The sequence below is a fragment of the Stegodyphus dumicola genome, chromosome X1 (assembly GCF_044657685.1).
Source record: "Stegodyphus dumicola isolate Sdum_Otavi_A_Nest chromosome X1, ASM4465768v1".
Taxonomy (NCBI): domain Eukaryota; kingdom Metazoa; phylum Arthropoda; class Arachnida; order Araneae; family Eresidae; genus Stegodyphus; species Stegodyphus dumicola.
Genome location: NC_140780.1, coordinates 131,801,140 through 131,813,988, shown reverse-complemented (window position 1 = coordinate 131,813,988; position 12,849 = coordinate 131,801,140). Strand labels below are relative to the sequence as shown.

The following is a 12,849-nucleotide window of genomic DNA, read 5'->3' as shown; positions in this document are numbered from 1 at the left end:
AAATGCCATATTGTGTTATATTTCCCTTAGTATTAATTACTATAGTTGTAATAAATAGTTTTTTTCCCATGCAGATGTTCTTTGAAGACAACATTGATGATGATAAATATTGTGGCCATCTTTATGGTCTAGGTAATTGTTTCATTCAAGGCAACTTGCAAGATGATGCTTTACCAGTCTCCTCTCCTTAACTAGTCAAAAGATCTTCTGTAATCCCTTGTAATGATGATTACATATTAGTAGATAATTGTTGTCAAAGCTAGTCATATTTTGAAGAGAAAATATTTAAACTTATTTGTCTTAAATAGAAGTTTTTCATTATACTGTTGATTTAATTTTTGTTTGTTAGAATATAACATTCCAAATAAAAATATAGGTAGTTAATGTTTCAACAGTTGAAGTTTTTCCATGTTTTGTTTACTTCTGTAGCTTCCACACTTAAAATCAAATGGGCGAATTATTATCTTTAAAATTATGATTAATATTAGTTAGCTAGTTTCACATTTTAATGACCAGAAGTCCAAAACACTTGCCATACCTAAGAATAACTTTTCATCCATTTTGTGTATTTCATATATTCTTTTAACTTTCAACAATGTAGCATTTTACAAAAACACTGTCATAGCAATTTTCTTCTTTACTGATGATAACAGTGAGTAAAATATTATTGAAACATCAAGCTTACTGTGCTCAACATAATGAGCTGCAAGTGTTTACCCATAATTTGGCCTATTTGGAACCATTAAATTTGAGGTATATTTTTGAGTTAGAACTGTAGTCTTCAAATTGTAATCTCCAGAACCTCGGGTTTCAGTGCAGTTTCTTGTAAGGATTCCACAAGTGAAAATCAATGTCAAAAAAAATTATTGAGTGCCAAGACACAAACTACAGAAGTAAATAAGTGTGGAAGCTACAGAAGTAAACAAAATATGGAAAAACTTCAAATGTGGAAACATTTTAACTACCTAATTTTTTATTTAGAATGATATATTCTATGAATTCTTTAGTACTATAGCAAAGATGATAATGATTATCATATAGAAATCAGTTCTTAATGGAAAACATTTCAGCACATTTTATCTTCTTTATGACTTAGTATTCTGTATATGCACTAAAAAAACCCCTAAGCAACACAACAAATTCTAATCAATAAATATAATCACAATAAATTATCAGTCTATCTTATGCGTTGTAAAAATTATGGATCCATCTGACATAATTAATTAATTTTTTAAATTTGTATTGTCATTGTTACCTAAAATAATATGAAGTAGATCTGTTTTAAATGAATAAAGTTATAATGAAATGGTTTTCATTTCTCTTTCTGTATAATGTATATACAACATTGACATATTTTTTATGTTTTCAATATTTCTGATGAAGGTATAGGTTTCACAAAATGTATTATGCAAATTTAAGGGTTTTTAATTTAGACAAAGTTTGAAGACCACCATGTTACAACTGTTTTTTTATTCACTACTTTTGAGGGTATTTTAAAGACGTTCCTGTAGGACTTGTAGAACTATTTTTTAACCAGTCCAATTATGTGAAGGTTACTGGAAATGCTAATTTTAATATGTATTTGAAACATTTGACTTGACTATTTGGTTACGCATTAATATCATCCGGATCATAGAAGAATCAGTAACCTTACGCTAAGTGAAACATTATTTTATTGACTAAAAGAATTTGTGAATAATATGTGACCCACAACTGATGTAATGAAATTTCAGTTTGGGTTTTGTGAATGCTGTGAAAGAATAATGAAATGAGGTGCTACTGTTCTTTAAGAATAAGGAAGATTGTAAATCTTTGTTTTTATCATAAGTACAAAGCTTAAAAATATTTCCGCCAGACCTTCAAAATCATTTTAAATGCTTTCTAATATCATTTAGCACATTGTAAACATTAATTTGAGTTTAGAATATTTAGACCAAGATCTAGAATTGAAATAAAAACATATTTATTACTTCGAAAATGATTAAAAATCATATTGCCCAATTTAAAATTTATAATGTACTAGAAATTTTGAATTTTGGAAGTCATAGTATAATGTCAGATATTTAAGTAGTATTGAGTAGATGTAAATTTAGAGCTATGACATTTTTAATGACGACTTTTAAAATCTTAGGAACTGCCGATTACAGAAATTCATTCAATGTAATTTTAATAGCATATTTCAAATTTTAGTTAGTGCCAAAAAGTCTGATTTAAAAATAAAAGTCTGCTTCTTGTTTTTAGTTCTTTTGATATGGAAAATTTGTGTATTTGTCCCTACAGACTTAGATCCATAATTTTTACAACGCATAAGATAGACTGATAATTTATTGTGATTATATTTATTGATTAGAATTTGTTGTGTTGCTTAGGAGTTTTTTTAGTGCATATACAGAATACTAAGTCATAAAGAAGATAAAATGTGCTGAAATGTTTTCCATTAAGAACTGATTTCTATATGATAATCATTATCATCTTTGCTATAGTACTAAAGAATTCATAGAATATATCATTCTAAATAAAAAATTAGGTAGTTAAAATGTTTCCACATTTGAAGTTTTTCCATATTTTGTTTACTTCTGTAGCTTCCACACTTATAATCAAATGGGCTAATTATTATCTTTAAAATTATGATTAATATTAGTTAGCTAGTTTTACATTTTAATGACCAGAAGTCCAAAACTTTGGTATTCCATACCTGAGAATAACTTTTCATCCATTTAGTGGATTTCATATATGTTAAGTATTTCATATGTTCTGTCAACTTTCAACAACATAGCATTTTACAAAAACACTGTCATAGCAATTTTCTTCTTTATTGATGATAACAGTGAGTAAAATATTATCGAAGCATCAAGCTTACTGTTCTCAAGATAATGAGCTGCAATTGTTTCCCCATGATTTGTCCTATTTGGAGCTATTAGTTTTGAGGTATATTTTTGAGTTAGAACTGTAGTCTTTAAACTGTATTCTCCAGTACCTCGGGGTTCATTGTGAGGATTCCACAAGTGAAAATCTTGTGAAAATGTCCAAAAGAATTATTGAGTGCCACGTGGACTACAAACTAACTATCTGTATAATTAATTAATTTTTTTAATTTGTATTCTTATGATTACCTAAAATAATATGAAGTAGATCTGTTTTTGTGAATAAAGTTATAATGAAATGGTTTTCATTTCTTTTTCTGTATAATGTATATACAACATTGACCTATTTTCTATGTTTTCAATATTTCTGATGAAGGTATAGGTTTCACAAAATGTATTATGCAAATTTAAGGGTTTTTAATTTAGACAAAGTTTGAAGACCACCATGTTACAACTGATTTTTTATTCACTACTTTTGAGGGTATTTTAAAGACGTTCCTGTAGGACTCGTAGAACTATTTTTTAACCGCTCCAATTATGAAGGTTACTGGAAATGGTAATTTTAATATGTATTTGAAACATTTGACTTGATTATTTGGTTACACATTCATATTATCTGGATCATTTATATAGAAAATCCTATTAATTTCAAAGAATCGGTGACCTCACTTTAACACGTTGAGCGCCACGTCAGCCATCTGTGGCTAACACTAGATTATCTGTTTAGGCTGCATGAGCCATCTGTGGCTGACACTAGATTTTCTGTTTAAGCCGCGTGAGCCATCTGTGGCTGACAGTAGATTTTCCATTTAGGCCGTGTCAGCTATTCTTGGCTGACGCGGCTAGTGTCAGCCATCTATGGCTGCACTAAACTTTCTGTTTAGGTCGCATCAGTCATTTGTGGCTGACACTAGATCTTTTCGTTTAGGCCGCGTCGACTGCCGCTAGCTGACAGCATGTAACATGACATATAACTATAAAACTTGCACTGTTTTATGAAATTACACAAAATTTATTTAAAATTTACTTAATTTTGATTCATGATTTGATTTTGATTCATTGAATTTAATTGAAACACGATAAACATAAAAACAGTTCTCCATTACAGCTATTACAAAATGTGACAACACTCTTTTAGTCTTTCTACTAGCTTCTGTTGCATTTTTATCATATCATAACTTACAATATTTTCATACTTTGGTTTTCTTCAGAGTTTATGTTGTCGTTTCCTAGATATTCTTGCAGTTTGTTCGATGGAATGTCTTTTTTTTCCACAACTTGTTGCTATCTTCTACTGTGATGAATCACTGGCCCTACAATACCAGCACTTTTAAGCGAAGCACGTGGCCTGAACGGGATTGCCTAAAACATACGTGTGGCACTCAACGTGTTAAGATATTAAAATGAATAATATTTTTCAGAGTATTCTCATAATTTTAAACTTTTGCAGTGTTATTTAAATGAAGCATTATTTTATTGACTGAAAGAATTTGTGAATAATATGTGACCCACAACCATTTGATGTAATTAAATTTCAGATTGGGTTTTTTGAATGCTGTAAAAGAATAATGAAATGAGGTACTAATGTTCTTTAACAATAAGGAAGATTGTAAATCTTTGTTTTTATCATAAGTACAAAGCTTAAAAATAATTTCGCCAGACCTTCAAAATCATTTTAAATACTTTCAAATATCATTTAGCACATTGTAAACATTAATTTGAGTTTAGAATATTTAGACAAAGATCTAGAATAGAAATGAAAACATATTTATTACTTCGGAAAAGATTAAAAATCATACTGCCCAATTTAAAATTTATAATGTACTAGAAATTTTGAATTTTGAAAGTCATAGTATGATGTCAGATATTGAAGTAGTATTGAGTAGATGTAAATTTAGAGCTGTGACATTTTAAATGACGACTTTTAAAAGCTTAGGAACTTCCCATTACAGAAATTCATTGAATGTAATTTTAATAGCATATATCAAATTTAAGTAAGTGCCAAAAAGTCTGATTTAAAAATAAAAGTCTGCTTCTTGTTTTTAGTTCTTTTGATTTGGAAAATTTGTGTATTTGTCCCTACAGACTTAGATCCATAATTTTTACAACACATAAGATAGACTGATAATTTATTGTGATTATATTTATTGATTACAATTTATTGTGCTGCTTAGAGTTTTTTTTTTTTAGTGCATATACAGAATACTAAGTCATAAAGAAGATAAAATGTGCTGAAATGTTTTCCATTAAGAACTGATTTCTATATGACAGTCATTATCGTCTTTGCTATAGTACTAAAGAATTCATAAACATTTTTTTAAAATGTTAATTTGTTATGTTTAAATATGAAGCTGTGACGTACAATATGTTTTAAAAATTTTTTTTATTGTGTTATATGAGATGTGCATATTTAATACATATCTATAGTATGTTTATTGATAATAATATTTTAATTCCTCATGTAGTGAATGGTTAAAGCTTGGCCGGGTTGCATGTCATTTTTCTGTATGCAAGTTAAGTTGAGTATGAACCAGTTTTCTTTTGAAAGATATTCAGAAATGCATCTATTTGAAGTGTGCAGATAATAATTGGTTGCTTTATGATTATTCAACCAGTTGTTCAGGAAGTGTAACAGTTTAATTATTGGAATAGCCATATCATGTTGGCCATGATGGAATTTTGTCATATTGGAATAGCCATATCATGTTGACCTTGATGTCCTGAAGTATTTATATTTGAATATGCCTAAACTAGTATGCCCATAAATTTCAAGCTGATAAAGGGAGATGTTAGTTTTTGAGAGCATTAGGCATTTGCATATTTTGGTATAGTAGTGACTGGCAGCAGTGAAATGGATGATTGAAATTGAGATTGTACCTATTAGATTCCGAGTAAAAGTTGGGGTGGATGACACTGCCATTGAAAGATTAAAATCATTGATGTAGCATATGCTGAAAATGCAATGAAAAGTTCAATTGTGTAACTTAAATGCAGAGATAGGTTGACCCTTCAGCAGACAGCCCAGAATAGGAATGACAGGCATAAATATTAACAGAATGTGAGAATGCAATACGGATTGACAAACTGTCAAGTTTGGCAGCAGAAGAATTACGGATTAATTGAGAAATGAGCTACGGGTGAATAATTAATTAGCCTATTAAGAGCCCCAAAAAATAATAATAAACTTACATTGAGTTTTGGGGTAAGGTGCCGTCAAAAATGCAGGGGAAGTGGACTTTCACTTTATAAATCCACCATTGCGTGAGGCTTTTCTTTTAAGTTAAATTCTCTTATGCTGTGTTATGCTGTGTCATAATTAAAAGGCACATTGGAGCTGTGCCTTTTAATTATGACACAGCTCCATTATGAAAAGAATTCCAGAAACTGTTGCATAACTTTTCAATTCTCCTGATATTAAATACAATCTAAAATATCTCAATTTTTTCCTGTAATAACTCAAATGCATTCTAGACAAACAAATTTTCATTTAAACATGCTACTCCATTTACATAAGTTTCTTTTCATTACAGTTTTATATCATTTGACATTGAAATTTCAAGAAACTGTAATGAAAAGAAACTTGTGTAAATGGAGTAGCATGTTTAAATGAAAATATGTTTGTCTAGAATGCATTTGAGTTATTACAGAAAAAATTTGAGATATTTTAGATTGTATTTAATATCAGGAGAATTGAAAAGTTATGTAACAGTTTCTGGAATTCTTTTCATATTGGAGCTGTGTCATAATTATGAATGATTTATGATTACATATACTGCCATGCTATTCCACAAAACGTTTACTAGAATGCAATTAAATATACCATTAAGTGGCATTTTATTTACATTAATATCGCACAAAGCTGTAACCAACTGTGTAAATGAAATAATAAATTTGGCTATGTGAAATTATGATTCCAGAGCTGGTACTGCCAGTTTAAACCAGTTAGAAAATTGAATTGTTTAACACTGTTAAAAAGTATTCCTCGTCAGTATTTGTGCAAAAAGTATGAGTTTTTATAAAATGAAAACCATGCCATGATTTTGATGCAGGAAATCAAATGTTTCTTATAGGAAGCAGGCATCAACCTGTTCTTAATGCAGTTTAACCTTAAATCATTTCATTTCTGTCACATAAATATTAATAATATTTCAAGCATGCTCCAAGTTGTATATTAACAGTTATTCAGAAAAAATTGGTACACTTTTTAGTAATGATCAGATTATTTGATAGGATTAAGGGTAATAATATGCCTTGCAACAAAAGTAATTTAAGACCATTCTGGGGCAAACAGTTTTTATTTTGCTTCAGAATGCTGAGTTTTATACTTTTGATGAAAATCATAACTTTAGAGTTTGAATGTTCTCATTTTTATTCATTTGGAAGATTTCATTGCTCTGTTTCTTGAATATCAGAGTTTGGTGGTGAGGGAGAACAGAGAGCAATCCCATTAGCATCAGTGCTGGATAATGTGGAATTTTTTCTATCTGTAAAATAACAAATTACCTAATTAACAAGTTTTCAGTATTAAAATGTAGTGCAAATGTAAATCTTTGCACAAGAATACATATTAAAATGGCATTTGAAATACAAATAATGCATAATATAGAAAAAGTGAAACTCTGAGCAATAGTTATTTTACTTAAAATTGTAAATTTCACTTATTCAACTTATAAAACTTCTAAACATATTATAAGCTACTAAACAGGTTACTAAACGTGTTACAAGAGGATTTTTTTTTTTTTTTTTTTTTTTTTTTTTTTTTTAATTAGGAAATGTGCAGTTCTGTAAAAACAGATTTTATATGTGAAACGATACCTAAAGGAATAACAGCAGACTGATAATCATTTGCCTGAAAATTTGAATCGTATATTAATTTAAACATATAATTTGAATTACAATAAAAATGTGTCCTATTTTGTTTCCCCCTTCCTTTCTTCTTTTTTTAGGGGGGGGACAACAAAGTTTCCAAATTCTGAGGTTTAAAAAAATTGATAAAATGTTTTCAAGTTTTTTAAATAATAAGCGAAATGAGCGTAACCTGCATAAACATCTAACATCAGATATTTTCCTTCATAATTCAAAAAGTTTGCAGTTGAAACTGTTTAATCTAATAAAATTTTCGTAGCACAAAAAAAGGAGTTGTGAAGACAAAGATTCTTAATCATGAAAAATGACTTAGATCTGATAATTCATTCAAGGTATATCAAGGAAAATTTAACTCTATAAAGGGACATTTAATTTGTATTCATTAAAAAATAATGTTACAAAATATTGTAACATTATTTTTATAGAATAAAGTTTTTTGAGCAGTTTTTAATGCAGTGGTAATTGACGATAGCCAATTTGATAGTGGTTTGAGGAAATAATTCAGTAACTGTGTGTAAATATTCACCTTTATCTAAATGTGATGCATATGCAGGATCGAACCAGGACACTCTTATTTAAAAGTGTCCTGATCGATCATTAATACACTTCTTCAAACCAGGAAACCTCTTATTTTGAAGGGAAATATTTAAAAAATGAACAAGGTTATTTTTTCACTCAAATTTAAACAATAAAATAAAGAAAATGAAACTTTAAGGAAAATATCAGGGGGTCATATTCTGATAATTTTTCTAAATATATGATCGAATCCAAAGGGAGATGATACATACCCCTTTTTTTTCCAAAATTTTCTGAAGACACTCAAAATAAAAAAATCATAAAGAAATAGATAAAATTTTAAAAAACATAAATAACTAAAGGGGGCTCTTGAACCCCCCTTAAAAATTTTAAAAGTTCACTGAAATTTTAACAAAAACGTGACCCTCCTAAAACGGGGGGTTATAATTTATTCTGATGTTTTCCTAAAAAATATATATAAAAATCCAGGGTGGGAAACATTTTTCCCCCTGACAAGAAATTATTCTAATTCTTTTAATTTATAGATATATAGTCCATTTTTGAATCCTTTATAATGAAATATATAGTCTCCATGATTAATTTCCCTTATGGCTTTATCAGAAAGTTTTTCATGTTTTTTAGCAAGATAAAATTCTTTTTGCTCATTATCAACGTCTAATTTAACAATGGTTGAATCTCCAAACTTTGAATTTTTTTCAATGATATTAGATCATATTTTCCAGGATCTAAATCTTTAAATTTTAGGGTTTTTGGATAAGATCTAAGTGCATTGAATTCTTCCATCTTTATTTATATATAGAAAATTTTTTAAAATGTTTTGACTTCGCCAAATGGTCTATTGGGATTTTTGTCATTTATTTATTCAAATAATTTCTATTTTAAAAAACTATTAAATCAGTATTAAGCCTATTAATTACTGATAATTTTTCATCTTTTTTACCATTTAAGATACATGTAACATTATAGAAATATGGTGATATGGGAGAGTTCAAGGGTTCCATAGAAAATTCTACAGATCTTTCTTCCAAATCTTTTTTTGCTTTAACTATTATCCTTATATGATTCTTTTTAATGTTTTCTATAAAAATGTTAATATCATGGTCATATCCATTTTAATTTTTAATCTTCCGTAAAGCATTAAATTTGAACCTTTTTAAATATTATATTACCTTCGCCATCTAATTTACAGTTAAAAGAAATAAAACTTATCTATGTATTTTTTATTAACTGCATCCATGTCATTAACAGGATTAGCCACATTTGTTATAATTTTATTATTTGCATTATATTTCTCTTTTGTCATTAATGTTATTGCATTCTTTTCTAAATATCTTTTATTAACTACATGTTTCTCATTTATTGGATCTTTCATATATCATATCTGCTTATCTCTTGCATCAAAAACATTTCCATCTTTTGAATGTAAATAATTATCCATTTCTTTTTTAATACTTTGACCCAATTTTCTCGGCTGTTTCATTAACAAAATTTAAAAAAAAAAAACTGTCATCAATATTATATTTTTTTTAAATCAACAATTTCTCTTAAATTTGCCAATGCACTCAAAACATGTATTTTTGTGCTAACATCTTGATCATCTATAGGACTTTTACAATTTTTCAAAATTTTTTTATCCATATCATAATTTCCATCATCAGTTAATTTAAAACCTTCACCATGTGGACCTGGTGGCCCAGATTTTCTCTTATCATCAAAAGGTGGATAAATAGCAAACGTTTATTAGAAGTAAAATAATTTAAAAATTTAACGATTATACTATCAACTAGGGTAATTTCTTGTTCTTTCATATTTAATTGGGTTTTCTTTTTTCTTCAACAATAAAATAAAATATGCAACCTTTAGCAGTTTCATGTTTTAATCTATAATAAAAGTTTAATGTTAAATTTCCTACAGTTGTATAATTTTCATGATGTGATAGATCAAAAGGAATAATAGGTTAAATTTACCATATGATGTATAATCTGTTATACATCCTGTTTATTTCTATTCCCTGTAATCTCTAGAAAAACTTCATAGGGTATATTCCACTGTTTATTGGAAAAATCCATTATATATTTTTCAGAGGGAATAACTTTTCCATTTACCATAACCCAACATTCTTCCATGTCTAAATGATTGAATATTAAATATTTTTTTTATAATTTCCATTTCTGTCTAAATATCGAGGAATAACGAATAATGTCAAAATTTCGTTGGATGTTGTGTTATAAGGTATGATCCACTTTTAACATTATCAATTACATTTGATTTATGAATGACATTGATTCCAATGAATATCTATCGATTTATTGACTAATAGTTAATTACTTATATAATATTTCTGCATTATTTTTAAAGTTAACATGAACTCATGAGAGATAAATCGTCAATTTCTGTTTTATAATCAGGATTAGGAACATCCGTATGTATCATATTTTCATTATTTTTTCCTCTTTCAAATTCTATTTTTATTTAAAAACCTGATATTGCTTTCTTGAAATATTTTAAAAAGTCAAAAATTTGATCTAGTGGTGACCATATTATAACAGATTGACTATCTTTTGTCATTTTCCATTTTTTATCAAATCCTTCATTATAGTTTTCATTTTCTTCAACTTTTAATTTATTAGTTATTTCAGTGATGGTCATTTGAGCTGTTATGGATCCATCTTCTTTAATATGATATATTTTACTCTATTGGCATTATCAATCGTATGAAAAAACAAAACATATCAGTGGGTTGTATTGTATAATGAGGTGTATATTCACCAAGTCTTATAACTTGTTGTACAATAGGAAAATAATCACTAGTATGCTAATGACTTTATTATTTATTGATAGTTTTTTACCCGTAAATAACCCTAATACGCAATTTGCTGTAACATTACCTATAGAATTTCCATTTTTATTTGAATATAAGACTCTGGAAGTAATATTTTTGCTTCTGTATTTTGGATAAAAAATTCATATTTACTTAGTTTATTATAATCCACATTTGCTTTTTCTAATACCATCAAATCTTTACTCTCTTTATTATCATTGTAATGATAAAAGTTATCGGTTAAGTCATGATCATTTTCCATTTATTAGAAAAGAAACTTTGACATTTTTTAAAATCTTGATCCTTTTGAGAATTATTTTATTCAATTTCTCTCATATATCAACATTATTCAATCTTTCCTCATCATTATTCAGTCTTTCTTTTATTACATCATAATTATTTAATTTTACAGGTATTTTTTTACTTCTTCTATAAAATCTATATTCGTTCATTAAGAGGTAAAAGATCTTTTTCATTTTTCCAACTGTTAAAATTATCAGGATATCCTAACCATTTTACTAAATACATATTTCCTTTCTTTTTAAATATTTTTTCAATCTTGTATACATCATCTTTTTTATTATATTTCATCATTTCCTTTTCATAAAATTTATCTTTAATTTCCTTACCATTTTAATCTTTTAATTTATAACTAACTGAACTTGTCGACAATATTTTAGATACAATAAAAATTTCTACAGTGGTCATAGCTTCATAACCTCTTCTAAAGACAGTCTTATATACAGATATTCTTACTCTGTCTCCTATTTTATATTTTGGTTTTGTAATGACTTTTGGTTTAAATAAATTTTTATATACTTGGGATTCATTTTCTTCTCTTCTAGTTTTTACAGGTGTCATTTTTATAGTTCTCTGATATGAATTGTTGTAATTTTTAAGCAGTTTCGGTAATACATCAAGATATTTTTTAGTATTATTTGCATGCATATATTTTCTTATTTTTTCATTGGTTGTTCTATTAAATTGTTCAACTATAGCACATTTTATTTCTACATTTTCTGTTGTAAACCAATGTATATTATTATTTTTAAATAATTTTTGTGTTTCTTTATTAATGAATTCAGTACCTTTATCAGATTGCATTTTTTCAGGAATTCTTTCTTTAGAGATTATTTTAAAAGCATTTGTCACTTCTTACCTGTTTTTCTTTTAATGGGTATAGCCCACGCATATTTACTGAAACAATCTATAACTGTTAATAAATAATTGACACCAAAATTATATTTACTAAATTGTTTGATAAATAACAAATCTGCTTGCCATTGATCTATATGTGAAACATAAATTTACCTTTTCAATTTTCTAATTAAAGGCTTAAATCTTGTATAAACAATTTGTGTATGTAAAAATTCTTCAATATCTTTTTTAGAACATCCTGTTTTTCCTTTGACTTCATTAATTCCACAACAACCTGTTTCTGGATCTCTTTGAAATCCAGACCCTTCGCTAACTTCTGTCCTCAAAATACCGAAATGCCCAAAATAGTTTTCCAGCTTCACAGCAATTTCCTCCCCTCCCCGTCCGTTAACGCAGAAAATAGGTGTGAAGATTTCGAATGACATCCTTTGTACTTTCTAACAAAGATTCCATTAGCCTTCGACCCGGTTCTTTATAAAACTATTCTGAAGGTCAGACTAACAAGCCTTTCTGGCTTTGTTATGATCACGACTGATGTTTTGTTTATTTCCATTATTTTTATAGGAAGGAATAAATTGTTTAAAAATAAATATAATCCTTAAA

General features: G+C 27.7%; 2 protein-coding genes across 6 annotated transcripts in view; one reads left to right on the top strand and one right to left on the bottom strand.

Moving 5' to 3' along the window:
* The window catches only part of LOC118194895 (CCR4-NOT transcription complex subunit 7-like), a 43,415-nt gene extending 40,248 nt beyond the window's left edge, over window positions 1–3,167 (top strand). For all 5 annotated transcript variants that reach the window (XR_015038734.1, XR_004759172.2, XM_035366113.2 and 2 more), the window contains one exon: window positions 75–3,167. Coding sequence is in view for 2 of the 5 variants with exons in the window: in XM_035366106.2 (XP_035221997.1) it covers window positions 75–191 (117 nt within the window). In the remaining 3 variants the exon portion in view is untranslated. The remainder of the gene's footprint in view (window positions 1–74) is intronic.
* Window positions 3,168–7,140: 3,973 nt separating this feature from the next.
* The window catches only part of LOC118200078 (major facilitator superfamily domain-containing protein 6-like), a 43,282-nt gene continuing 37,573 nt past the window's right edge, over window positions 7,141–12,849 (bottom strand). The window contains exon 6 of the mRNA XM_085808564.1: window positions 7,141–7,348. Coding sequence (XP_085664690.1) covers window positions 7,251–7,348 — 98 coding nt within the window. The 3' untranslated portion in view covers window positions 7,141–7,250. The remainder of the gene's footprint in view (window positions 7,349–12,849) is intronic.